This window comes from Eleutherodactylus coqui, chromosome 5 (genome assembly GCF_035609145.1).
Source record: "Eleutherodactylus coqui strain aEleCoq1 chromosome 5, aEleCoq1.hap1, whole genome shotgun sequence".
Classification (NCBI taxonomy): Eukaryota; Metazoa; Chordata; class Amphibia; order Anura; family Eleutherodactylidae; genus Eleutherodactylus; species Eleutherodactylus coqui.
Genome location: NC_089841.1, coordinates 259,601,379 through 259,629,083, shown reverse-complemented (window position 1 = coordinate 259,629,083; position 27,705 = coordinate 259,601,379). Strand labels below are relative to the sequence as shown.

At 47.9% G+C, this 27,705-nt stretch overlaps 1 protein-coding gene across 3 annotated transcripts in view; it reads left to right on the top strand.

Moving 5' to 3' along the window:
• Positions 1-27,705, top strand: part of CRTC1 (CREB regulated transcription coactivator 1) — a 151,495-nt gene that overhangs the window by 24,767 nt on the left and 99,023 nt on the right. For 2 of the 3 annotated variants that reach the window (XM_066604596.1, XM_066604598.1), the window contains exons 2-3: positions 1,169-1,285; positions 24,317-24,454. In XM_066604596.1, coding sequence (XP_066460693.1) covers positions 1,169-1,285; positions 24,317-24,454 — 255 coding nt within the window. The remainder of the gene's footprint in view (positions 1-1,168; positions 1,286-24,316; positions 24,455-27,705) is intronic. The other variant, XM_066604597.1, reaches the window with a different exon arrangement.

Below are 27,705 nucleotides of genomic sequence, written 5' to 3'. Positions count from 1 at the left end.
GGTCCTCTTTAATCTCTAGCATTTCAGGCTCTTTTAAACTAATATAATTTATCGCACGCTGGGTTTTGCACACAATACGAAGTACTACTCTTTACATTACTTTCAATTGTGCCTCTCACACAGCGGCCAAAGAAACCTTGCAGTACGCACTATCTTGAGGCCAGGATGGTGTATCACAATGCATTGTGTACGGCTGCGTGCTCCTCCCGCGTCGGAGGGGAGAGTGCGCTGTGTTATATCTCATGTGAATGAGACCTTCATTTAGCAGTAACTGTATAATATGTTCCTGGCATTGAGGGCTGCATATTAATATCCAAGGTTTTCAGGTAATTTCTCGAACTTTACTATAGATGCATTCAGCTTTTTTTTTTTTTTTTGAGTGAAGGCTGGGACTCGCACCGAGTGGGGTGGCGGTCGTACATGCGCACCGCTGATACAAACATTTCAGTGCAACTGCTATATTTTACTGAATTTTTGTACTTTATCTCTGGCAGTCTATTGAAATGAATATGACAGCAGCATGCAGGCTTGACCACTACTCCATTCATTCTGAAGGACACCTAACCCCTAATCTATGTCATCGGGGACCCCCAGACACCTATAAGGCAGAGTTTACGGTTTCTTTGCCCATCTCACTGCTTTCATTGTTGCACTCTATGCTCTTTACTGTGCTGGACTAAGGTTGCCTGTCCATGGGCGTTGCGAAATCCCGCGGCGGAGCCCCGCCACAGGAGCCAGCAGACGGGTCTCCGCGGTGAGCCTTTCTGACACCGCGAAGAATCGTGGCAATTCGCAGTATGCTGCCGTTTGCTGCCCGTGAGTGGAGAATCGCTCTGATTTCTCCGCTCGTGAACAGGAGCGCTGCGCTTTCCATAGCAACGCTTTGGAAAGCGTGCACTGTGTTCCCGGGGGCCGGATTATCGCAATACAAAAGCGCCCGTGGACAGGCAGCCTAATTGGTCCCCTAATCATGTGTATAATTTGCATATATACTGCGCTGTACCTGCCTTTTTTTAAATTAAAAAATAATACATTTAAATCTCTAAATGGGGTCCATGGTTTCCATAAGGTGCCCAGAGGGTTAACTTGTAGGGCAGGATTCAGTCATGAAAACTAGCATTTGGTTTAAATGCTTTTTGCACTTTCAAGTGATGAATGCCACTTTTAGTTACAGCTACAGAAGACCCAATATTTGCAGTTGGGACAGAACCGTGGGCAGTACTATGGAGGGTCTCTGCCAAACGTCAATCAGATTGGGAACAGTGCTCTTGACCTGCCTTTCCAGGTAAGTATCCTCCTCTGTGTGTGTATGTCCATGGAACGTTGGCTGCTGTTTGTTCTAGACAAAATTTAATTTTCTTTTTATTGTAAAGGGAAAAACTCATCAGTTATTGCATAAACTTGTCCCCAACGGTGCCGAGGCTTCAACAGCCATTTGGAGCCACCTGAAACCGATGCCGCTTCTTGTATACTAACGTATACATAAAAGCAGCCGGTCCCTCTGTGGGCCGGAGAAACTGGGCTGCTGGGTTTTGTCAGGAGGCCCAATAGTATTCAAATCTCCTTTGTGCATGAAAGTACTAAAGTGAAATCCAAGTTGGCTGCATATTCCGGAGACCCGGTGGAGCAGCTTCAGGGTGCGTTCACATGTAGGAGATCTGCCGCAGATTTCACCCTTTTCAATTTAAGGGGTGAAGTCTGCTGTGGATCCGCACCCGTAGTGCAGACTTTTTGTTGCAGAAAATCCACCCCAGGTTCGCTACGCGTGAATGCGCCCTTGTGGCTCATTGGAGCTGTTAACCCTTTAAATGCCCCAATCGATGTTTGGGGGTCCTGCACTCCCTCCCCCACAATGAGTTTGCGGGTTGCCATGGCAGCTGGGAGCCTTCCGAAAGGCCCCAGGGCTGCCATTGTAGATTGCGTATCAGGCCATGCCTGTGGCGTGGCTTGATAGGTTGCCTGTCAATTGGTAGTATAATGTAATGCTATGACATCACATTATACTGCAGGAGAGATCAAACCATTGCAAGTTTTTGTCACCTGTGGGGGCTTAAAAATAAAACGAAAAGGGGCAATAAGTTTAAAAAACCCCTTTGCCATATTTATAATAAAAGAATCTAAATAATAAAACCCCAAAACATGTTATCGCTGCATTCGTAAAAGTCTGATGTATCCAAGTAGTGCGTTATTTACCCTGCATGGTGGACATAATCAGAAAAAAAAAAATAAACGCCAGATTTGTGCTTTTTTTGGGGCACCCTATCTCTAAAAAAAAATTTTTTTTTAAAAAGCGATCAAAACATATGTACTCCAAAATGATCCTATTAAAAAGTATTAGGCGTCCAACAGGAAATGAGCCCTCACACAAGTATGTCAACTGAAAAATAATAAAAGTTACGGCGGTCAGAAAACAGCGGCAGAAAATAATTTTTACAATATTAAATACTTTTGGAAAAAATAAAAATAGTAATGCAAAAAAAAAAACTATAGGAAGTTGTGATCGTACTGCTCGGCAGAATAAAGTTATGTCATTTTGTTGCAGTGTGTACATTGTTGATAAACTAAGTACCCCCTCTGAATGCTCTAGTTCAGTGGATCAAGACATAATGGAAAACATCTGGTCCTTAGAAGGGATTTAAAATTAGAGAAATACAACCACAGATGAACACATGAAAATTACACTGTCATTATCTGTTTAAAGGGGTTGTCCAGGGTTAGGAAATCATGGCTGCTTTCTTCCAAACACAGCTCCACCCTTGTCTATGGGTTATGTCTGGTATTGCATCTCAGCTCTCTCTCACTATAATGGAGTTGAGTTGCAATGCCACACACAGCCCTATGAGCAAGGGTGGCGCTGTGCTTGGAAGAAAGCAGACATTTTCTTTTTCTAACCTTGGACAACCCCTTTAACCAAAACTAAGCGAAAATGCAGATGCAGTGTGTGGAAAAGTACACTGTTAGGGCTCATGTCCATGTCCGTGTTTTCACCGCGTATTACGTGTGCGTTGCACGGCTGCGTAATAGGCTGTGAATGGAGTCAGTAACAGTCAATGGACTTTCATTGATCCATGCACATGTAGATACGCACAAGAAATAGATGGCAGCATGCTCTATTTCTCTGCGTCCGCACGCAGTGTGAGACCTATACATTGCTATAGGCAGCATATGCAAACGCTGTCCATACACAATACACACATCCCCGTTAAGAAACAGAGACGGTAATTAAACAAAAAAAGTCACACTGCGCATGTCCGTGTGTGTGCGATACGCAGCCATACGCTCTCTGCCGGCAGAGCCGAAGTTTACAAAATCAGTAAAACGCTGCCGGGAGACCGCGGGTCTCCTAACCCGAACTCCAAGCGTCATAGGATTGGAGGCCAAAATAGGGCAGTGAGTCACCGACCCAACAGTGGTAGCCACACGGTGCTCCAGTTACTTATTCATACCCCTCAATCATGTCTCATTGTGGCAGGCTGTGCTATGAGACTGTAGCCAGGTGGGGATAAGGCCTCTTCTTTTTTATTTTGTATCAGAAGAATCCTCTAGACTATGTTGCTTCCTGTACTGTCAACCAATCACATCCTTGCATTTAAAGAGTTGCCTTTTTTTTTTTAAACTTTAGACGTGGGGTCAAAATACTTAGTACACCCCTAGATGAATTCGTTAAGGGGGTCTAGTTTTCAAAATGAGGTCATTTATGGGAGTTCTCTATCAAGCTTTACAATGTGCTTCCAGAATAAAGTAAACAAATTTATTTAATCTATTTTTCCAACAAAATATTGTACAGTATATTTGCACATATATGACATATTGCAGTTGAAAATGTGAAAAAATTAAAATTTTTTTCCCCAAAATTTTCCCATGTTGGGCACCTTTAATAAATACACACAAATTCTATCGGTCTATTTTGCATGTATTTTTATTTTTTGGGGTTTGAGGCTTTCTGTATGAAACATGAGCCTTACACTAGGGAACAATTTTGAACAAAACTTTTGATTTTGGTTTTTCAGGTGATTTTAGACTGAAATAGGTGTGCTGATTTTAAAAAAACGTAGTTTTCTTCTATCATGTCAGGTTTTTTTCTCTACAGTTCATCTTAGTGCGATTACTCAAGCCTGGGTAGAGTGGAGCACTAGTGTTCTCCTATTGGCTGAGATCAAACCTTCCTCGAGTGTGGAGGGGTGGAGGATGACCTTGGCGACCGGTGGTTGCTTGTCTAGGCTATTCAGTTACACATGCGACGGTGCGGTGAGGCGTTGTGTGCCGCTCTATATGGTGAATTAGCAAAATATAAAATATATTTTATTTCTGCACTTATTTTTTTTCCTTCAGATCACGTCTTGATCTGCTAGTTCTCGTCGTAAGTGCTTAAACACCCCTCATTCCTTCTGCGGTATCTGTGGCAGTTTCACCATTCACCATTCCTAAGCGCAAACATCAGCACATTTGTCAAGTGTATTTGCCCCTCACAAGCTGTGCAAGCAGTGTGTCAAGAGTTTATGGATGAGGATGAAGGGAACGCGTGATAGGTTGCCATTCGATATACCTATGGTTGGGCGAGAGCCAAGAGATCATTCCAGTAACTGTTACTTTTGTATAGTGAAAACTTCAGGATATAACAAGAACAATAAATGTACACTGGAGCGTCCTAGTCTCCCAGCAGCCGTACATCCGGGGTCTCATTCAGCTGACGTCCCAGGGCCAGTTTTCGTTGAACTTGAACAGGATTATGGCGAAGGACTAAGTGACAGCAATGATGAAGATTTTCAAATTGAAGATGACTTGGCTCGTAAGGGATTTGATCAGCATGAGCTGAATGATTTGGGACTATCAAAAAAGGCTTCAGAACTCCAAGCATCAAGACTGCATGAGAAAGGAGTGAAGGTCCTACTTTCCATCCAGAGAAGTTGCATTACTGCAATACTTTAGAAGTGACAGTGGTTTGTGTATTGCCATAACATACATGGTTTAATGGAGAAATCGGGAAATCCAAACTATAACTCAACTGAGTGGTGACTGTTCTTCGATGGTTTAAAGCAGAGCTTAAAATGTGTCATCCTCCACAATGGCAATTTATTTGCTGCAGTCCCAATTGGCCATTCAGTTTCTCTTTGTGAAGAATATGGAGACATAAAAAGAGTCATTGAGTTGTTGCAATGTCACAAACACAATTGGATCATCTGTGTTGACCTTAAAATGGTCCTCTTCCTTGGTCAGCAACGTGGATGCACCAAATATCCCTGTTATCTCTGCATGTGGGACAGCAGAGCTTGTGAGAACCATTGGGTGGAAAGGAATTGGCCTCCAAGATCTGACCTCAAACCTGGTGATCCAAACCTTCTACATGAGCCGCTTGTTGACAGAACATTATATTCCCACCTCTGCACATGAAACTCGGTCTCATGAAACCATTTAAAGCTTTACCTACTGAGGGAGACCATTTCAAGTACCTCATTTTGGCATTTCCTTTCCTGTCATTTGAATAAAAGAAGACTGTTTTGATGGTCCACAAATTTGGCAACTCATCAAGGATGAACATTTCATTGGGACAATGTCAGAACTCCAAAAGAATGCTTGGCTTATCATTCAGAGACATTGGCAAAAACTTTCTTGAAAATAAGCTAGCAAATTTTGTAGCTCTCCAAGAGTTTTTCAACAAGTTTGGTGTCATAATTATAACACCCAAATTGTCCAGAAACTTGGAGAGCTACAACATGCCTGGGTGCAACATGAGGTGCATTTTCTGCATAGTCGTCTTAACTTCCCAGAAAACCATGGTGCAGTCAGTGATGAGCAAGGTCTTAACTGCTACTACTTGCATACAATATGATATACAAAAACAATATATCCGTTGTATAGACAAGATAACTAAATGAACATTTACATTCAGGTATTTTTTATATTTTTTTTAAATTTTCCATTGTATGTACGTTTTGTATGGTTTTTGAAGAACATTGAGGCTATCCTGTATCTTTAAAAAGTTGTTGTGCTAGAGAAAAACTGGGGTCGTTTTTGGATTCAGAAGCCAAAAGTTAGTAAAAAACAAGTATAAGATCTAAGTCAACGAAAATTCTGTTCCCCAGTGTTATATATAAAGTTATTTCAGGAGATATTGTACGTGATCTACTTAAAGGGGTTGTCCCGTGAAATCAAGTGGGGTTAAGCACTTCTGTATGGCCATATTAATGCACTTTGTAATGTACATCGTGCATTAAATATGAGCCATACAGAAGTTATTCACTTACCCACTCCGTTGCTGGCGTCCCCGTCTCCATGGCTCTGACTAATTTCTGCAGCTTCTGGCTTCTTTAGACGCGCTTGCGCTGTCCGGTCTTATGCTGTGTGCTCGCGCCGGAGAGCTGGTCTGCGCGTCGTCATCGTAGCTCCGCCCCGTCACGTGGTGCCGATCAGCCAATTAGGTGGCTGTAATCGGTAGTGGAACGCAAGACATCCACGGTGCACCATGAGAGAAGACCCGCGGTGCACCATGGGAGAAAAACGCGGTGCATCACTGGGAAAGGACCGGTGGCCATCTTTAAAAGAAGAAACTGCCCGAATGTGGATGCAGGTAAGCGGGTTTTTTTTTTTTAAATAACAAAGGGATTGTTTAATTGGGCACAATGTGGGGGTAGGTAGAAAAAAAAATTTTGATTTCGCCGCAGGACAACCCCTTTAATATTCAGAGGTGCCAATAATTTCAATCACAACAGTACAGTGTGTGCGAGGGCATAATGAGTTGGGCCCCCTGTCTACGGGCGAGGTGGAATATCGCCAGTGATATTCTGCCACGGGGGACGAGGGGGGAGAGCTGGCAGGTCTCAGCGGTGAGCCTATCTGACAGCTCACCACGCAGAATCGCAGCATGCCACGATTTGAGTCCCACAAGCGGAGAATCGCTATGATTCTTCGCTCGTGGACAGGGGGCTGCGCTTTCCATAGCAATGCTATGGAAACCGTGCACTACGTTACTCGCGACCGGATTAACACCGCGAGTAACGCAATGCACAATTGTCCGTGGACAGGAGCCCTTACACCAGCAGTTTTTCTATTTATGAAGGCAGAGACCGCCAATTAATGCCACGGGTTGCCCAGAAACCCTTGGAACATCTGGCAAAATTGTTTGCTTTAGAAAGCACAACAAATACATATTAGAAAGCAGCTTGCCAATTTTCCAAATTCCAGATGTGCAGAGCCTCTGACTAGATGTCCACAACAAGTTTATTCAGCTCAGGATAAAAGGTAATCCAATCGTTATTTAAACATTGTTAAAAATCTACTTTATTTTCAACAGAAACTATGTCGCATATCTTATAATCCTACATATCACCGCTGATCAATGGAGCCTTAGCGCTGAATGATAACAGGACCCTAACCGATGTAGGGTGTATCTGTAGTTCATGCTGTCCTAGGTACTGTTAGCCTGACACTTCATGACTACTATCTTCACACATTGTGTCGTGGTGCTGGACTGAGCTCATTTTCTCCCTCGTTCAAAGCCAAATTTCCTATCTAGGTTGGTCTCCTCCACATCTAATTAAATTCAAAGATCCTGGATACATTCAGTTGCTAATCTGCACACATAAATAAAGTGGGTATTGTTATATCTTGTCTCCACCATAAGAATAGTGGACACAATATGCACGCCCACAACCAACACGAGAGAAAGAGTTGTGACAGGCAGCGGGGGAGTGGGACGGGTAGATATGGAGAGAGAGACACTGGGCCCCACCAGGTCACAGCATGGCCGGCTTCAGCAACGGCAGCACACATAACAGGTGATATCGGAGCCCGTGAAGGAAGAAGGGGCAGCGGCCTTGACATTGACAGGAGCCGGGAGGGGAGTGTGACTGTCACCGCTGGAGCTGTGACGGACCTAAGATGCCAGGGCCGCGGCCACAGACTGACAGCAGGGCCGGGAACAGATCTGTGGAAGAATGTCAGATAGCAGCTGTGGGCGTACCTAGCACTGCACCAGCACTATCCCAGGTCTCCTCCTATTCTTTTGGTGGAGACCAGATACACCAGTACCAATAAAGTGGCTATACAGTTTTATTAAAGTTTTCCACCACCACATACATACATACATGTCACTATACTGTAGTAAAGAACAATGGTTTAGTCCACCCCCCCTCCCTATAAATTAAATGGGTTGTCCACTTTTCAGTTTACTTAGTGTTAAAATATTGTACAATTTGCTATTCTACTATACATGTGTTTAAAATTGTGCTTGAATATTTCTTATGTTAATGCAGTAGTAGCCTCTACTTGCGCATTGGAATATAGTCCATAAACCAGTCATTCTATTTTAATGGGCTAAACATGGCGTTGGCCCTGTGATGGTGTTGGCTGCCATGTGGACCCCACCCACAGCTTGTCCATGAATATTCGCTGCATGGTTTTCTTCTTAGTACTTTCACACACTGTTCTGTCATCTGAGCCGAACAGAAAAAATACCAGAGCCCCAGGATCTGTCCGGGTCCCAGCAGGCCCGGGGTGCAGCCTTCAGCCCACATGTGAACATGGCCTAAGGGGAAAGTCAGCAGTAAAGAATATTGGAGAGGCGTATGGCGAGGAAAGGGTTGGAGAATTACTGTATTCTACTTTTATTGCTCCCTGCATTTGATCTTGTTTTAACTTGGTTTCCATCTGTTTCTAAGGAAACTGGTCTGAACTGTTAGTTACTCCTGTGAGCTTCGCATGCCTTTTTCTTTCAACAGGTGTTCTTTTGGGAGGTGGTTTTTGGTTTGTGTTTCTCTAGGGCTGGGTTCACACAGGTGTTTGTAAAAACACTTCGTTTTTTTTAACACTGTTTTCAGCTGTGTTGTGGTGCGTTTTTAACGGTTTTCTCTACGCAGTAAAAATTGAAGCCAAGCAAGCTTGGCATAGCAACTTGCGTTTAAAAACGCAGTAAAACGCTGTACGCTCCGCTTTGGACAGAATTGAAACGCTCCCCATTCATTTCAAAGGCCGACGCATTGCGTTTAAAATGGCTGAAATGCACGAAAATAGAACAGACAACACTCTAAAAACACAGCGTTACAAGTGCTGGCTTCCCCACCTCCTCTCCTGCAAAATCCCAACCTTCATCCTTGGAGACTTTAACATCCCCACCAACGACCCATCTGCCACTCTGCTTCTATCGCTCACCTCCTCCCTTGGTCTCTCACAGCCTCTCCCATTACAGGTATGACAATACTCTTGATCTGGTCGTCTTCCATCTCTGCTCTGCTTTTCACTTCACAAACTCCCCTCTCCCGCTCCCAGACCATAACCTCCCCCCTCTCTCAAGCTTCCTAGTATCTTCCCAGACCCTCCTACTCTACTTACAGGAACCTTCAGGCCGTTTACACCCAATACTTTGCTGAGTCCCTACAGTCATCTCTGTCCCCTATCTCTCTCCTCTCCTGCCCCAACCTGGCTGCCGCACAATACAACACCACTCTCAAACATGTCCTGGATGAAGCAGCACCCACCATGACCCAAGCCATCCGATGCAAGCCTGGCTCACACCTCAAACGCGATTCGTCCAGCTGTGCTCTAGATGTGCTGAACGGCTGTGGAGAAAGTCTCAAAAGTCCGTAGACTTTCTCCATTTCAGACTCGTGCTCAGGACTTACAACCTCGCTCTCCACCATTCCAAGCAAGTTTATTTCACCTCTCTCATTTCCTCACTATCTCACAACCCTAAACGACTCTTTGACACTTTTCACTCCCTTCTCAGCCCAAAATTGCAGTCCCCAGTGACAGATCTCAGTGCTGAAGAGCTGGCTGCTTACTTCAGAAGTAAGCTGGAGGCCGGCCTATTGCTGGCTCAGCAGATAGATTAAGACCTCATTTACATTGATAAATGATTGCTTAAAAATCGCTCCAACGACCGTTTGAGTGACAGTTTTGAGCGATCATCTTTGCATAGTCTATAGTAGCTAACTAGAACTATCGTTCAGCAAACAATACAGCTTTGCATAAGCAAACAGCTGCATTGTTCTCCAGGCTTACAGCTCCCGTCCCACTGTGAACTACCAGCGGGGCACGAGCTGGAAGAATCTGATCAGCGCTGCCGACTGTGATAACAACCTGCACCGCTGATAAGTTTGTCGCTCAATTCAAGAAAACTAGAATTGAGCGAAGAACAAATCATGCACGAAAACTGCACGATGTCCATGCATTTGGACGCACCTGTTATCACTCAAAAGACTGCTTTGAGCGAGAATCGTGTCTAAATGGGCCTTAAGTAAGGAGTTATAAAGTTTAGTGATGAAAAGCTCACCTTTTCCTTCATGCTTTCTTTAAACGTAATTTACATGCAGTAACGCACTTGTATGCTTGAAAACAAAGCGATGTATATGATAGGCTCTCATGGAGATTAGTTCTTCTGGAACTCTTCCTACGTGGGTGTTGAGTGAAATAGATGTTGTTTTTATGATTAACGGTAGTTTCCTCCAAAGGTTCTGAGCGCTGTGAAACGCAGCAGAGGGTCCACATCTGTCTAGTTCATTTGAGGACAGGGGGGGGAAGATCTACAGGCAATCTGTGACTGTTAATAGATATTCACTGACCTGAAAACCTTTTTAAAAAGAAAAAAAGATTAGGATGGGAAACCTGATGTGGAAAAGAAAAAAATCTCTTTGAATTGTGACTTGCATAGTTGATAACCTTACAAGTTTACCAAATAAGTGATACTGTGCAGCTTTTAATTTAAAGAAGTTGTCCGGCCACACAGGGTAAAAATTTTTATAATGCTGCTGCTTTCCTTTCAGTAAGGATAGTAACACACAGCATACAGGGGCTCAAACCGGCAGGCAGATCAGCTGCAATGTCAGTTTCTTACCTTAGACTCTGATCTTCACTGCAGCTTTCAAAGATGGCGCCTCTGTGCTGCCTTCTCACATGCCCTGCGCTCTCCCTCCTCTGTGTGCGCGCTCCCGATGGCAGTAAGAGACATGAAAAGGCAGGATTTCCCTCAGCTCACGTCCTAGCCCCGCCCACGACACGCCCACCTCTATTGAACTGCTCTACAGTCTCTCCCCGCCCAGGCCCCGCCCCCTGCTAAAGTAAAGTAAAACATTTCCCCACACACACATGCCCTCATAGTGCCCCTCTCACAATGACCCCCCCCCCCCCCCCCCCTTCTGTCAGCCGGGTCCATGCACATACACATCACTGCACCCATCCATCCATCCATCCATCTCTCCCTCTCCACACCCCCCCCCCCTTCCCCCGGGACTTCTGTCAGCCGGGTCCGTGCACACACACACACATCACTGCACCCCCCCTGCACACATCTATCTATCCATCCATCCATCCATCTCTCACTCTTCACACACCCCCCCCCCTTCCCCCGGGACTTCTGACAGCCGGTCTCCAGACACCACGAACACACACATCACTGCACCCCCCCCCCCCCCCCTGCACACATCCATCCATCCATCTCTCCCTCTCCAACTCCTCCTCTCCAACATTTCCAACATTTCTCCCCTTCTCCCCTACTCCCCCTACTCCCCTTCTCCCCTTCCACTTACTTTTAAAGTCCCGATGGTGTCTCCTTGGCTCTTCTCCAAGCAGCAGCGGCAGGCAGTCACTCACTCCGCTCTGGTATATGAAACCAGGAAGTGAGTGTACTGCGCATGCGCCGACCGGCGGCGCGCGTCCCCTGCGATGATTAGGTAAAGAGCGCGGTCCCGGCGGAAGAACGAAGGACTGCGCATGCGCGGAAGGGAAGAGGTGCGTTCCAGCGCCGACGAGAGCTGCTGCCGGCCCGACAAGAAATACAGACGATTTCTTGTCGTAACCTGGGACGACCGAGGGTCAACACAGTGGGAGGCACCCTAAAGGTAAGTGAATAACTTCTGTTTGCAACATTTTCAATGCACAATGTACATTACAAAGTGCATGGAAATGTGCAAACAGAAGTAATGAGATATGATGTTTATGGCCGGACAACCCCTTTAAATATACACCACTATTGTGACCTTCTAAAAAAATTTTTTGGCAATCGCGGTAGAATGCTCCTATTGATTTCAATGGCGCCTCACAGACGTGTGCTCGACTGCGGCGCTTTCTAGCGCTGTGATTTTCGAGCACTGTCAGCTCTATTTTTCCGCATTTAGTGCACCTCATCACCTGTCACCGTGATAGGGTGCACTAAAACACACTGCATCTATCCTGTCTCATCTCCCGGCATATGCACAGTGCGCTGGTGAAAGGAGGAGTCTGCAACTTGCTTCACAGCGCATGTCAGGGGAGACGCACTACATGATTTTAGTGCTGTGGGTGCGGATGTCAGCAGACAATGAGAGTCCAGCGAGTGAATGAAGCCCCATCGGCCTGTGTCTGGCTGGAAGGCAACTGGCGTCAGCAGGACCCTCGGCCTGTGTCTGGCTGTATAGTAAACTGGCTTCAGCAGGATCCTCCCCCCTCGGCCTGTGTCTGGCTGGAAGGCAACTGGCTTCAACAGGATCCTCCCTTCTCGGCCTGTGTCTGGCTGTAAGGCAACTGGCTTCAGCAGGACCCTCCCCCCTCGGCCTGTGATTGGCTGTAAGGCCACTGGCTTCAGCAGGATCCTCCCCCTTGGCTTGTATCTAGCCATAAGGCCACTGGCTTCAGCAGGATCCTTCTCCCATGGCCTGTGACTGGCTGTAAGCCAACTGGCTTCAGCAGGATCCTCCCCCCTCGGCCTTTGTCTGGCTGTAAGGCAACTAGCTTCAACAGGATCCTCCCCCCTTGGCCTGTGACTGGCTGTAAGGCAACTGGCTTCAGCAGGATCCTCCCCCCTCGGCCTGTGACTGGCTGTAAGGCCACTGGCTTCAGCAGGATCCTCCCCCCATGGCCTGTGACTGGCTGTAAGCCAACTGGCTTCAGCAGGATCCTCCCCCCTCGGCCTTTGTCTGGCTGTAAGGCAACTAGCTTCAACAGGATCCTCCCCCCTTGGCCTGTGACTGGCTGTAAGGCAACTGGCTTCAGCAGGATCCTCCCCCCTCGGCCTTTGTCTGGCTGTAAGGCAACTAGCTTCAACAGGATCCTCCCCCCTTGGCCTGTGACTGGCTGTAAGGCAACTGGCTTCAGCAGGATCCTCCCCCCTCGGCCTGTGACTGGCTGTAAGGCAACTGGCTTCAGCAGGATCCTCCCTCCTCGACCTGTGACTGGCTGTAAGGCAACTGGCTTCAGCAGGGTCCTCCCTCCTCGGCCTGTGACTGGCTGTAAGGCAACTGGCTTCAGCAGGATCCTCCCTCCTCGGCCTGTGACTGGCTGTAAGGCAACTGGCTTCAGCAGGATCCTCCCTCCTCGGCCTGTGACTGGCTGTAAGGCAACTGGCTTCAGCAGGATCCCCCCCCCCCTCGGCTCGTGACTGGCTGGAAGGCAACTGGCTTCAGCAGGATCCCCCCCCCCCCCTCGGCCTGTGACTGGCTGTAAGGCAACTGGCTTCAGCAGGATCCTCCCACTTCGGCCTGTGTCTGGCTGTAAGGCAACTGGCTTCAACAGGATCCTCCCTTCTCGGCCTGTGTCTGGCTGTAAGGCAACTGGCTTCAGCAGGATCCTCCCCCCTCGGCCTGTGATTGGCTGTAAGGCAACTGGCTTCAGCAGGATTCTCACCCTGTGCCTGGCTGTAAGGCAACTGGCTTCAGCAGGATTCTCACCCTGTGCCTGGCTGTAAGGCAACTGGCTTCAGCAGGATCCTTTCCCCTCGTCCTGTGTCTGGCTGTAAGGCAACTGGCTTCAGCAGGATCCTTTCCCCTCGTCCTGTGTCTGGCTGTAAGGCAACTGGCTTCAGCAGGATCCTCCCCCCTCGGCCTGTGACTGGCTGTAAGGCAACTGGCTTCAGCAGGATCCTCCCCCCTCGGCCTGTGACTGGCTGTAAGGCAACTGGCTTCAGCAGGATCCTCCCCCCCTCGGCCTGTGACTGGCTGGAAGGCAACTGGCTTCAGCAGGATCCTTTCCCCTCGTCCTGTGTCTGGCTGGAAGGCAACTGGCTTCAGCAGGATCCTCCCTCCTCGGCCTGTGACTGGCTGTAAGGCAACTGGCTTCAGCAGGATCCTCCCTCCTCGGCCTGTGACTGGCTGTAAGGCAACTGGCTTCAGCAGGATCCTTTCCCCTCTCCTGTGTCTGGCTGGAAGGCAGTTGGCTTCAGCAGGATCCTTTCCCCTCTCCTGTGTCTGGCTGGAAGGCAGTTGGCTTCAGCAGGATCCTCCCCCCTCGGCCTGTGACTGGCTGTAAGGCAACTGGCTTCAGCAAGATCCTCCCCCCCCCCCCCCCCCCCCACTCGGCCTATGACTGGCTGTAAGGCAACTGGCTTCAGCAGGATCCTCCCCCCTTGGCCTGTGACTGACTGTAAGGCATCTGGATTCAGCAGGATTCTCCACCTTCAGTCTGTGTCTGGCTCTAAGGCCGCCTGCACACGGGCGGAAATCCCGCCGCGGTATTTCCCGCGGGATTTCCGCCACTGAAAGTTTGCATAGGAGTGCATTACAATACGCACTCCTATGCAGACGGCAACGGTTTGGCCGCGCGAAATGTCGCGCGGCAAACAAACCGCGACATGTCCTATTTTTGTGCGCTGCAGCCGGCACATGAAAGAGCTGGGGCCGCCAGGCGCGGGAGAGTACGTGCTTGTCCCTAAAGGCTCTCGGGTCGGGTCCCGCGGCAAAAATTCTTGCTGCCGGATCCGACCCGCTCGTGTGCAGGCGGCCTTAGGCAGTTGGCTTCAGCAGGATCCCTCCCCCTTCCTTGCCTTTGTCTGGCTGTAAGGCAACTGGCTTTAGCAGGATCCTTCCCACCTCGGCCTGTGACTGGCTGTAAGGCAACTGGCTTCAGCAGGATTCTCCCCCTTCAGTCTGTGTCGGGCTGTAAGGCAGCTGGCTTCAGCTGGATCCTCCCTCCTTTTCCCTATCTGCAGTAGAACAAAGTCTGATCAGCAGCACATTAAACCCCATATTCTGATTTTTACAAGACTTTCTGCAAGATGCTGAGTGCCAGCAAACTGTTTGGCTGGGTTCTCACAAGGTGGAATCCCGCTGGAAACCTTTGGTTTTGCTGTAGCGTAAAAACGCGAGATTTACGAAGGGAAAGTGCAGCTTTTGGAGCAGCTTGGCTGCATGCTTTTTTGTTGCGGCCGGCGCTCCCATAGAGAGCAGCGTGGCCGCAATGGGAAAAAAAAAAAAGAAATGGACATGCTGCAGCCGGGAAATCCGCGTGGCAGCGCCCGCTGTGCCGCAACGGATTAGCAGTCTAGTGTGGACTAGATTTTTGCCAAATCCTGTCCACATGGCTGGCTAACCCCGGTATTAGCGTCTGCAGGCGGATCTGCCGCAACGAGATTCCGGAAGGAATTTTTGTGGTAAATCCGCCCTGTGTGAACCCAACCTTCTGTCACTTATTTCTAGATTTACTGTTTGTTTCACTAGAACTGCTGTCCAAACGGACCTCATAGAGGAGGTGGAACCAGCGCTCGCCGTTCAGAAGACAAGTGTGTTGCTTGCATGTAGCGCTTTATTCTGCAGGGTAGAAGTATAGCCAGGCGCGCTTTAGGGTGCGTTCACATGGTAGAGTGCTTGTAAGATTGTGATTCTGGATGCGAGATGATGCGTTTTTGCCTGAAAAATGCATAGTCCTGTATCTGCATACTTGCATTTTTTTTTAACCACTGAAAACTATTTTTCAAAAAAAAATCGTATTTAAAGATCCAATACAAAATAGTCTGCGACTTATTATGAGGAGTCGCCCAAAAATAAGACAAAGCGATTTTTCAATCTTGCAGCATTATTGCAAGAGAAAAACCCTTCATGTGAATAAACACATTGAAATCAATGTCTTAACGTGTTGCTATCGAACGGAACTCGTGTGTGAAAGTCGCAAGTGTGAATACACCATAAGAGAAGCTAGTTTTTGTTTTTGTTAGAACCTCCCCTTTAACCCCTTGAGTGGCTCGCCCGGAAATTTTCCGGGACGAGCTCCACTGCTCATAGCAACATAGCCCGGAAGATTTCCGGGCTATGTATCACTGTGGGAGCTGCAGAGCACAATGCCACAAGCTGTGACAGTGTGCTCTGCCTGCACAGTCCCACAGAGAACAAAGCAAGGGCTTTGAAAAACCAGCAGAAGATATTGCCGACATGCCGGCAATCTCCTGCACTGGTTTGTTTACAGGTTGCCATAGAGACCATCGGCTTGTCAGAAGCAAGCCGATGGTCTCTGTGGCAGGGAGAGCTGATGCTTGGCTGTCAGAGGACAGCTAGGTACTAGCTCTTACATCAGAGATCAGAGAAAACCTCTGATCTCTGCTGTGTTAACCCTTTACATGCTGCAGTCTATGTGACTGCAGCATGTAAAGGGCTGTCACCATCGGACCCCCGGAATGTGATCAGGGGTCCTGATGGGTCCCTGTGGAAGTCCCCTAAAGGGACAAAAGAAAAAAAAAAAAAGAAAAAAAAATAATAAAAACACTTGTCTCCCTTTACTTTGTAAAAAATCAAAAATATAATCACACATGTGGTATCCATGCGTCGTAATGACCCAGAGAAGGAAGTTAATACATTATTTAACCCCTTAATGACATGGCCCCTTTTTTTCTTTTTTCCCCATTTCTTTTTTTCCTCCCCCCTGTTTAAAAAATCACAACTTGTCCCGCAAAAAACAAGCCCTTATATGGCCATGTCAATGGAAAAATGAAAAAGTTATGGCTCTTGAGACGCAACTGCAAAATTAGTTGAAATTCAATGATTAGACCATTTTAAAAAACCTGCCCTGGTGGGCACGACAGGGTGGTAGGAAACCCGCCACTCAAGGGGTTAATCACGACACCACTGCACAAAAAGCACCCACTATCCAATATTGGTTTTGTTTTGTAGTTTCCTTTCTTGTACTCGAGCCATTGAAAAAGTATGGGGCTGCGTGTCTGCCCTAGGCCTCCCTCACACAGGCGTTTACAGCAATGCAACGTTTTTCATTGCGGCATTTACAGAAACGCAACGTTTACTTCTGTCTCAGCAGCGTTATGCCAACGTTGTGCTGAAAACGCAGCCAAGGATGTGGTGTTTTTGGAGATTCGGGCTGGCTGCCGGGCACTTGTCAAGCTGGCAAAGCATCTATTGCTAGAGACGGAGATTGAATTCCCCTCCTCCTAGCAAGAGATTGCTCTGATTGGCTGAATCGGCTTAGTGACAGCCCTCTCACCCAATCGTAGCCAGCGCTGGATGCACCAATCACAGCCATTGAATGGGCTGCTGGGGAGGGCTGTTTTAAAAGGGGGGAAAAAAGGCACGGCACAGTCTAAAACCAGCCCAAAACTGCGTATTGAGAACTTGGTGAATTACCATTCAGTAATCGGCACATCTGGCCATTGTGATGCAGTAGCTCAAGCGGACTGTGCATTAAAATTGCTCTGTGTGTACGCAGTAAAGCAGCATTTCTAAATGTGGCAAAACTGTCAGTAACCCTAAAATAGAAGTGCAGATATATATAATTTTTGTTTTGTTTTTTTTAAATACATTTTTTTTCCAAATGTAATCGCAGCCTCAGGCCAGTTTCACACATTAGAGAATCTTGTGCGAAATTTGTGCCTTGCAAGACACATAAATTTTGCACAAATATGAACCCCATTCTTTTGAAGGGGTCATACACATGAGCGAATTCCCCCCCCCCCCCCCACATGCCCACTGCAGTCTTTATCTTCGTGCGTGTCCTTGCATCAATGGGGCCGGCGGCGGCAGCGCGAGGTGCACATGGTGCGATGTAAGGCTTCCCCATTGAAAACAATGGGGGACACTCGGCGATCAGGACATCCTTGAAGTGATTCGGTTTTGACACACACTCCTCGCATCCGTGGAGAAATCGCATGTAGACGAGCGTGATATCAGGCCTAATTTCACGGCACAATATCGCACTTGCCTCTGTGAAATTAGCCTTACTGAAAGACAGGGTGACAGAAAAGAATGCTATTCTTGCATTGTTATGAGAATATAATTATAATACACACTCTTTTTGTAAAATAAAAACACTCCGTCCCCAGAAGAAGTTGTCGTTCTGCAGCAGATCCCAGCATGCTGTTCCATCTCAGGCAGATTTGTAATGATGAGAGTTGTGCTGATTAGATGAACGGTCACCTGAAGCTTGTTGACCACTAGACGCCTCTACGACGCAGAGAAGAGATTTCATGCCGTTACCAGAGTCTGAGAGGGGGCGCATTACTGGCATGTTAGCTGGATGGTTGAAGCGATGAATTGTCGCCACCGGCCATTCTGACCAGATTGTTAAAAGGTGTTTGGACCAGTGAATGCATTAGAGGGCCACAAGGTGACCAGGCTCAGGATGCCCCCTACAGACCACCAGTAGAGAGGAGCATCTAACCCTACTGTTAGGAGGTGTTGGGACCAGTGGATGTGTGAGGGCACAGAAGACGACCGGGCAGAGGATTCTGCCTACAGACCATCAGTAGAGAGGACCAGGTGATCATCCAAGAAGCACCAGCAGCTCCAACTGTTTTAATTGTTCGCTCTCCAGAGATATGATATATGTGTGTAATAGATAAGTAATGGGCGTTTGGACTGTGAGATAGATAATGCTATTCTTTCACATATCTAAAGTCTAAATATTTGCTTATTACTTTATTATTTCCCCTGCGGTCACTCTGCTAGTATAGCAATGAAGGTGTCTAAGCAAGTGCCCGTCCTGTATATGTCCGACTGTACACGGACGGGTCAGACCCCGCATGCGGGATTCCTGCAGCGGTGTTCGACCTGGTGCCCGGCCGGTGACCCCAGCTTTTCGCTGCATCTTCCTCCTCCGCTGCGAATGTGCCACCGGCGTACATGCCCAGTACAGAGGGCAATGGGCCATTGCTATGGCGATGGCCGCTGAAGCCGCGTCATTCTGCAATGATGATTGCAGAATGGCCGCGGGACAGACGCTGGCTTCCATTGACTTCAATGGAAGACGGCCGTGCGTAGCCCGCACAAAATCGCAGCATGCTGCGAATTCTTCCCTGTGAGTGGAAAATCGTAGTCGATTTCCGCTCGTGGGCAGGAAATCGCGTTTTGCCATAGCATGCTATTGGCTGGACTTGCTGCTTAATCCGGAGGCGGAATCTTGCTCCAGATTTCGCAATGCAGATCCTCCAGGGTGCAGGAGGCCTATATGTGGTAGTTGTGATTGTATATACGCTTGGAGTGTAAATGCACTTATCATGGCGGATGCTCCACAGGTAGGCAGGGATCTTCAGAGTGGACAGACTAGGGCAGTGGTGGCGAATCTATGGCACGCGTCAGTCTGCTGCTCACCACGTTAGTGAATACCATCCAGGGTTCCACAGTTCCCCTGCCGGTATATCCTCAGCAGCGCTGCTAGCGGCGCTGATCTCAGACGCACACGGTAACGTCAGTGTGCAGCCAGGATCCTCTCCCCTAACGTCTCCTCTTAGGTTCCGCGAGAGCAGGGTGAGGAGTTGTTCGGCAGCACACACTGATGTCAGTGTGCACCCAGGATCAGCATCGAGCAGAGGAGCAGCGTCGCTTCAACGAGGAGGAGGGGGTAAGTATGTGGGTCTCAGGGGGGCGCTATCACTATTGGGGCTGATATAGGGGATACTCTTAGTAATAGTGTCCCCTATATCGGCTCCAGTAGTAATAGCATTACCACTGGGGCCGCTGTGGGATGTCACTATTACTGATGGGGCCGCTGTGGGATGCCACTACCCTGTTTCCCCGAAAATAAGACAGTGTCTTGTATTAATGTTTGCTCCCAAAGCTGCGCTAGATTTTCTTTTCAGGGGATATCTTATTTTTCCATGAAGAAGAATTCACATGTATTGTTGAACAAAAAAAAAAAGAACATTTATTATGTACTGTAGCGTAGTTTTCATCACAAACCAGCATAACCAGACAAACTGTGAATCCTCTCAAAAATGTCTTGTTACTACCATTATTTCCATGTACACACTGTCTGGAGACTGTAATGATCACCCCCAAAAGAATCAGTGACACACTGGTTCCCTGACTCTCACACAGGGCCACAAAAAATAAGGGCTGTAAAGTACCTGGCTGCACACACTATCTGGAGACTGTAATGATCACCCACAGCAGTTCCTGGACCACTTGACCAGCAGGGACGGTATTGCAGCTTAGCTTCCGGCCACCATGGGGAGGTCATCAAAACCGCTAGGTCTTATTCTCAGGGAATGTCTTATTTTCAGGGAAACGCGGTGTTACCACTGTGGGGTGTCACTATTACCGCCGGGGGCCGCAGTGGGGTGTCACTATTACCGCCGGGGGCCGCAGTGGGGTGTCACTATTACCGCCGGGGGCCGCAGTGGGGTGTCACTATTACCGCCCGGGGCCGCCGCGGGGATGTCGCCATGGCCGCCGGGGGCCGCCGCGGGGGTGTCGCCATGGCCGCCGGGGGGGGGGGGGGGTCGCCATGGCCGCCGGGGGCCGCCGCGGGGGTGTCACCATGGCCGCCGGGGGGATGTCACCATTGCCGCTGGGGGCCGCCGTGGGGATGTCACCATTGCCGCCGGGGCCGCTGCGGGGATGTCACCATTGCCGCCGGGGGCTGCTGCGGGGATGTCACTAGAGATGAGCGAACGTACTCGTTTAGGGCGATTTCGCAATCGAGCATCACTTTTTTTCGAGTAACTGACTACTCGAGCAAAAAGATTCAGATGTGGGGGGGGGGGGGAGAGCTCCCCCCTGATCCCCACTGCTACCCCCCGCTCCACCACGCCGCCCTCTGAATCTTTTCGCTCGAGTACTCGAAAAAAGCGATGCTCGATTGCGAAATCGCCCTAAACAAGTACATTCGCTCATCTCTAGATGTCACCATTGCCACTGGGGGCCGCTGTGGGGATGTCACTATTTACGGAGGTAAAATCATACGTGGTGATAATCTCCGCCCCCTGACATGTTGGCACTTTGCGATAAATAAGTGGGTTTAGAGTTGCAGTTTGGGCACTCAGTCTCTCAAAGGTTCGCCATCACTGGACTAAGAAATATATGTGCCCCGGCCCCTTGTCTTTGTCATGGAATATCATCTTTATAAATTGCAGTATGAGGACTCTATGGCTCAATACTGCGAGACTTCTGCAGGCTGGCTTCTCTTCATGACCATGGCTGTGAGGTCCAGCAAACTAAGCTCTTCATTCATCTTCATTCTTAGTCCTTTGGTCACACATGCGGTAGCTACACTATTTAACTACCATATATTCCGGCGTATAAGTCGACCCCCTCCCCCCCCCCCCCCCCCAACTGTCACCTTATACGCCGGGAATACAGTGTAGGGAAAAAAAAACAATACTCGCCTCCTGCGGCGTTCTACGGCGCTGCTGCAGGCTGTTGCTCCCTCCTCCTCGCCGACAGAGCATTGCTTTCTGGATGCGTGACTTGAAATCCCCGCCTCCAGAAAGCTAATACTGCGATTGGCTAACTCAGGCGGTGTCAGCCAATGAAAGCTGGTGCTGCGTTAGCCAATCACAGCCATTCAATGATGTAATTTAATGGCTGTGATTGGCTAACGCAGCGACAGCTTTCATTGGCTGATTGAATGGCTGTGATTGGCTAACGCAGCGACAGCTTTCATTGGCTGGCGCCGCCTGAGTTAGCCAATCACAGCATTAGCTTTCTGGAGGCGGGGATTTCAAGCCCCGCATCCAGAAAGCAAAGCTCTGTCGGCGAGGAGGAGGGAGCGACAGCCTGCAGCAGCGCCGCAGAACGCCGCGGGAGGTGAGTATTTTCTTTTTTTTTTTCTACTGCTTATACCTGGCGTATAAGAGGACCCCCGACTTTTGAGAAGATTCTCCGGGGTTAAAAGGTCGTCCTTTACGCCTGTATTTACGGTATATGGATCCATCTATTTCTGATATTGTGGGTAACTTTTAAAAATTATTATAATAAAGTTCAGTTTTTTTTCTTTTATTTTGCTAGGGGTTACTGCAGTTAGAGTAAGCTGTCAAACAGCGGGGGTAATAGCACCAATCACAGCCCCGGGTATGCAACCAGCTCGGCTCCCAAGCTGCTCTGTGACACACATGTATATGACAGAGGAGGAACAGGATTAAAAGCATTAAAGGGGTTGTCCCGCGGCAGCAAGTGGGGTTATACACTTCTGTATGGCCATATTAATGCACTTTGTAATGTACATTGTGCATTAATTATGAGCCATACAGAAGTTTTTCACTTACCTGTTCCGTTGCTGGCGTCCTCGTCTCCATGGTGCCGTCTAATTTTCAGCGTCTAATTGCCGGATTAGACGCGCTTGCGCAGTCCTGTCTTCTGAATGGGGCCGCTCGTGCCAGAGAGCGGCTCCTCGTAGCTCCGCCCCGTCACGTGTGCCGATTCCAGCCAATCAGGAGGCTGGAATCGGCAATGGACCGCACAGAAGACCTGCGGTCCACCGAGGGTGAAGATCCCGGCGGCCATCTTCACAAGGTAAGTAAGAAGTCACCGGAGCGCGGGGATTCGGGTAAGTACTATCCGTTTTGTTTTTTTTTATCCCTGCATCGGGTTTGTCTCGCGCCGAACGGGGGGGCTATTGAAAAAAAAACCCCGTTTCGGCGCGGGACAACCCCTTTAATTATTGTAAGAATTTAGAGCTTTGAAATGTTTCAACTAGAAGGTATTACCAAAGCCGGTTAAGGCCCCCATACTCCGCTGATAATGGCAGAGCCGGACACCTCTGTGTATGGGAGCTGCTCAACTTCGGCCAGTAGATGTCGTCAAGGGGAAGGAAGGGGGCTGAATTTCAGTGCCATACCTTTTTGGTCCCCAAGGGATAATCTGCTGCCAGAGGGGTCTAGCAGCAGTGTAACTCCCTAAGACCACTCTCACACAGACCGCCTGCAAAACATCACGTTTTAACTGCGCGTTCAACAGCGGTTTTTACCGCACCCCATCCTGATGAAGTGTGTGGAACAAACTAAGTTGGAGCAGATAGAGTTCGAAAATTGCACTCATCTGAGAAGCTCCATTGAAGTCAATAGAGGCGTTTTACAGACTTTCAGGTATATGGGGGAGCTGGGGAGGATGAACGACCCTTGTTTAAGGTGTGCGGGCACCTGTAGACGCTGTTCACGTCTCTGCTGTTAATTTTCTTTGTTCGACTCATAGGGGCTGAACAATGAGAATCCTCGAAGTGCATGACCGGAACGGGACATGACAGACCCCATTGACTTTAATAGGGTCCGCGGGTTTCTGTCAGGCGTCCAACATTGTACCAGACAAAATAGCACCGCGTGCTGCACATTTTTTTCTGGGACCTGCAACGGAGACTCTGAATGGACCATCAGAGCCAAAACTTAGGACTAGTCGGTCTACCACCACCAATCTTTTGGGAGCACCGGACATTACACTGACTTTTGGGGTTTCAATCGATGTTCTTGCTTCTCATATGTATTTCCTAGGTTCAAGATGGCGGTATACCTTTTAAGTCTGGTTATCATGGATTTAGCATTGATTTAATGTATACTGGGATCGTCTGACAGTTCCACAATGACAGATGGAAACAAAGCGGATCATTTTTCTCCATGTCCTTCATTGTTGGTTCCCCAGGAGAACGGATGGCCATCTCACTATTCGGATAAACAAGATTGCTCAACTAGCTGAAAGTGAATGTGTGAGATGGCGACTGTACTGCGGAGCTTGTAAGGTGCGAATGTCTATAGAGCTCATCAGGGGGATTCTTATTGTTACTAGTCTTTTCCCTTATCTGAGTACCGTATGCGTCTTCATCCATATCAGCCACAACTGCCACTCAGCTGTGACCAGAACGTCATTAACGTCACAGCTGTCTGCCAAGAAGTTTCTTGTTAATTACCAATTGTTTGTCTGAACAGATCAGTAAAAAGTTACATCAAGCAAGGGGGTTGCTGTCTGGGTGTGCAACAGTTCTATTCTGTACTGCCTAAATCCTATTCCTAGCTGAGAAGGTCCACTTCCTTTTTGTTTTACTTTCAGTCCTCATTTAGAACTCGGTTTTATTCTGCTTTCTTTTCAAAGTTTAGTGCAAAAGCTTTTTTTCAGAACTGTTATATGGATCATAGCCAATACATTAGTATCGGGCCGCTAAATGACCAAACTGCTATAAATCGCAAAAGATTAAGGCCTCATGTCCACGGGGAAAAGAATAATTAAAATCCGCAGTGGATCACCCTCACGCGGATCCGCACCCCAGAGGGATGCATTGGCCTTATGTCCGCGGGGCAGGAGGGACCCGCTATGGATTCTCCATGGAGAATCCGTAGCGGGCCTGATTTTCCCCGTGGACATGAGGCCTAAGATTGAAAAAAACGTTTCCCACATCCGCTTACAATGTGCACTTATTTGTTTTATTTTTACAGACTCCCTTTCCATCTTCTGGATTAGATACAAGTAGGACGACTCGACATCATGGCCTAGTGGAGAGAGTGTATCGAGATCGAAATCGCCTTGGATCCCCACATCGGAGGCCTTTATCAATAGATAAACACGGTCGTCAAATATCCTTAAAGTTGTTGCACGCTGAAAAGGGTTGATTTAATGGGTGCTACACGGGTTGTGCAGCCAGCCATGCTATTCTAGTACAGCACACTAATGGGAGTGAATGCAGATGTGTTGCAGCTCGCAAATTGCAAGAAATCCAAGCCTGCTGGGGAAAAACTGGTGAAAAATCCCATATATAAGTGTTTATAATGCTAAAATACTGGTGCACCCATGTGCAGAACAGTTATTCTGAAAAGGCACCTGAAATGATAAATATGCTGTAAAGGAGTGATCTTATGATATTTAGGCTTCGTTCACATGGGCAACATAACATCCCTGTGATATTGCATCACTGGTCCGTGCGACATCGACGCGACTTTGTAGCACCACATGCAAGGTTTTTCAGGGGAGGCTTGAAATATAAGTCCTTCCCCGAAAATAAGTCGTAGCAGAAGAAGAAAAAAACAAAACACACATCACCTGTCCCTCATTGTCAGCCCAGCTGCATCTTCTCCCCGGGTTCCCGGTAGTGATCATCTTATTGTCTTCTGGCCTGGGATTCAAAAATCCCCACCTTCTGGAAAGCGCTGGCTGTGATTGGCTGATGCTTAGCCAATCACAGCCAGCATTAAAATGAATGGCTGTGATTGGTCGAATCACTGCCATTCATCGAGCGCTGGCTGTGATTGGCTAAGCATCAGCCAATCACAGCCAGCGCTTCCAGAAGGTGGGGATTTTTGAATCCCCGGCCAGAAGACAATAAGATGATCGCTACCGGGAACCCGGGGAGAAGATGCAGCCGGGCTGACAGTGAGGGACAGGTGATATATGTGTGTTTTTTGTGTTTTTTTTCTCTCTGCAGCCAGGGCTTAAATTTTAGCTTTGAGAGTAGGATTTCCTACTGTCAAAGTTGCATCGCACCGCACGAAAATCGCGTTTTCATGCAATGCAACAGGGAGGAAAGCTCCATAGGGAAACATGGGCTACAAAACCTCACGAGCAGCGTGCATATAGCGGGACCCGTGAGGTTTTTGTGTCGTTCTGTAGCATGCTACAAAACATCGCATGTGTGAAGTAGCCCATAGGAAAGCATAGGCTTCTCATACATGCGATTTGTAGCCCGTGTGAACGAGGCCTTCGTTAAATCTAGCCCATAATTCTAAATATTTGTTGTGTTAATATTTTCATAAGAAGACTTCTATTCCCTGATATTCCATTAAAATAGCGCCAGCTGCTGTTTATATTAGTCTTTCTGTGTCCACCTCAGTAAGTGTTCTCAGGGGGTCCCACCTACACTGTCTTACATCTAAGCAGCGGTGCAGAGAGACAAGCAAGGCTAATGCCCCGTTTACATAGGACGACTGTCGGCCAAACAGTCCGCACAAGCGGGTGACGTCACCGCTACTTGATGGCATTCGTGCAGAGTGTTTAGACGGGCCGATCACCGTTAGGATTCGCTGACTTGGCGCTAACTCCTCGCTCAGCGCTTCACATTCTATGTATACACGGAGCGGGCAGCATTTAAACGCAGCGAGAAGTCAGCAAACCAGCAATGATTTTTGTGCTGGTTGAAAGTGAGCGACTAACGAACAGTAAATTAATAGTAAACGAAGGCTTTGCACTTAGATGTAATTATTATTGCACATTTTTGTTTGAATTTTGCGCGATAATCGTCCTGTGTAAATGGCACTTTAGAAGCTGACCAATTACTGAGCTGAACACAGGATGAATACAGCAGGTGGCACTATACGAACAGTCCTGCAATGTCTGGCGGTATAATGTGTAATGATGGTCTGGATATAGCTGTGTTTTTAAGAGACAAGACTTCTTTGCTCTCCGGAGTTGACGAATGGCCTGATGGGTGCGAGCTGCGAGGAGATGTAATGTGCAAACAATATGCCCTCCTCTATGTAGAACAAATGTCCCCTATCCACTCTAGGGCACACGGTGCGCTCAGGATGCGGCTTTGAGAGTCGCAGCAGGTCTAGTTTTGACTGTTTTTCTATGGTGATTTCGATGTGCCGTGCATTGGTGCGCAGATGTATTAGTCAGCTGCGAATAATGCATGTGACTGCAGGTTTCTCTCTGCTTGTCTTCATGTCACAAATTATGTACATATAATGCAAATGTAACTGATTGTCGGGCTCGTTAATACATAAAGGTCCATTTAGACGCATCGATTATCACTCAAAATTTAAGCGATCAAAAGTGAGCGATGGTTTTGCTTTTAAAGACTCGTTTAAACGTAACGATTATTGTTGGAAAATGGACGATAAACAATAATTCATTGATATGGTATGGCATTGGCAACAGTGAAGGTAAAAATAATGAGGTAAAAATCATTAAGCAACTTAACGAATGAACAAATTACCAACGAAAAGTGCACGATGAGCGCGTTTACACGTAATGATTATCGCTCATTTTCAACACTTAATGAATTTTCAGCGATCATCGTTGTGTCTAAATGGGCCTTTATACTAGTAATTATTAGGTAATTATAGTACCAGTGTTTCTGGTGACGCAACGCTCCACACAGCTGTGCTGCTTGCTACATCCATTATGATCCCCACACATTACATGCACAGCTCTACTTCATCTATCCTGATTCCCACTCATTACACACACGGCTATACTACATGCATGCTGACTCCACACATTACACACGCAGCCCTACTACGTCCATCCTGATTTCCACACGTTACACATGCAGCTCTACTACGTCCATCCTGATTTCCACACATTACACACGCAGCTCTACTACGTCCACCCTGATTCCCACACATTACACACGCAGCTCTACTACGTCCACCCTGATTCCCACACATTACACATGCAGCTCTACTACGTCCCCCTGATTCCCACGCATTACACACGCAGCTCTACTACGTCCACCCTGATTCACACGCATTACTCACGCAGCTCTACTACGTTCACCCTGATTCACACGCATTACACACGCAGCTCTACTACGTCCACCCTGATTCCCACGCATCACACACGCAGCTCTACTACGTCCACCCTGATTCCCACGCATCACACACGCAGCTTTACTACGTCCACCCTGATTCCCACGCATCACACACGCAGCTCTACTACGTCCACCCTGATTCCCACGCATCACACACGCAGCTCTACTACGTCCACCCTGATTCCCACGCATCACACACGCAGCTCTACTACGTCCACCCTGATTCCCACGCATCACACACGCAGCTCTACTACGTCCACCCTGATTCCCACGCATCACACACGCAGCTCTACTACGTCC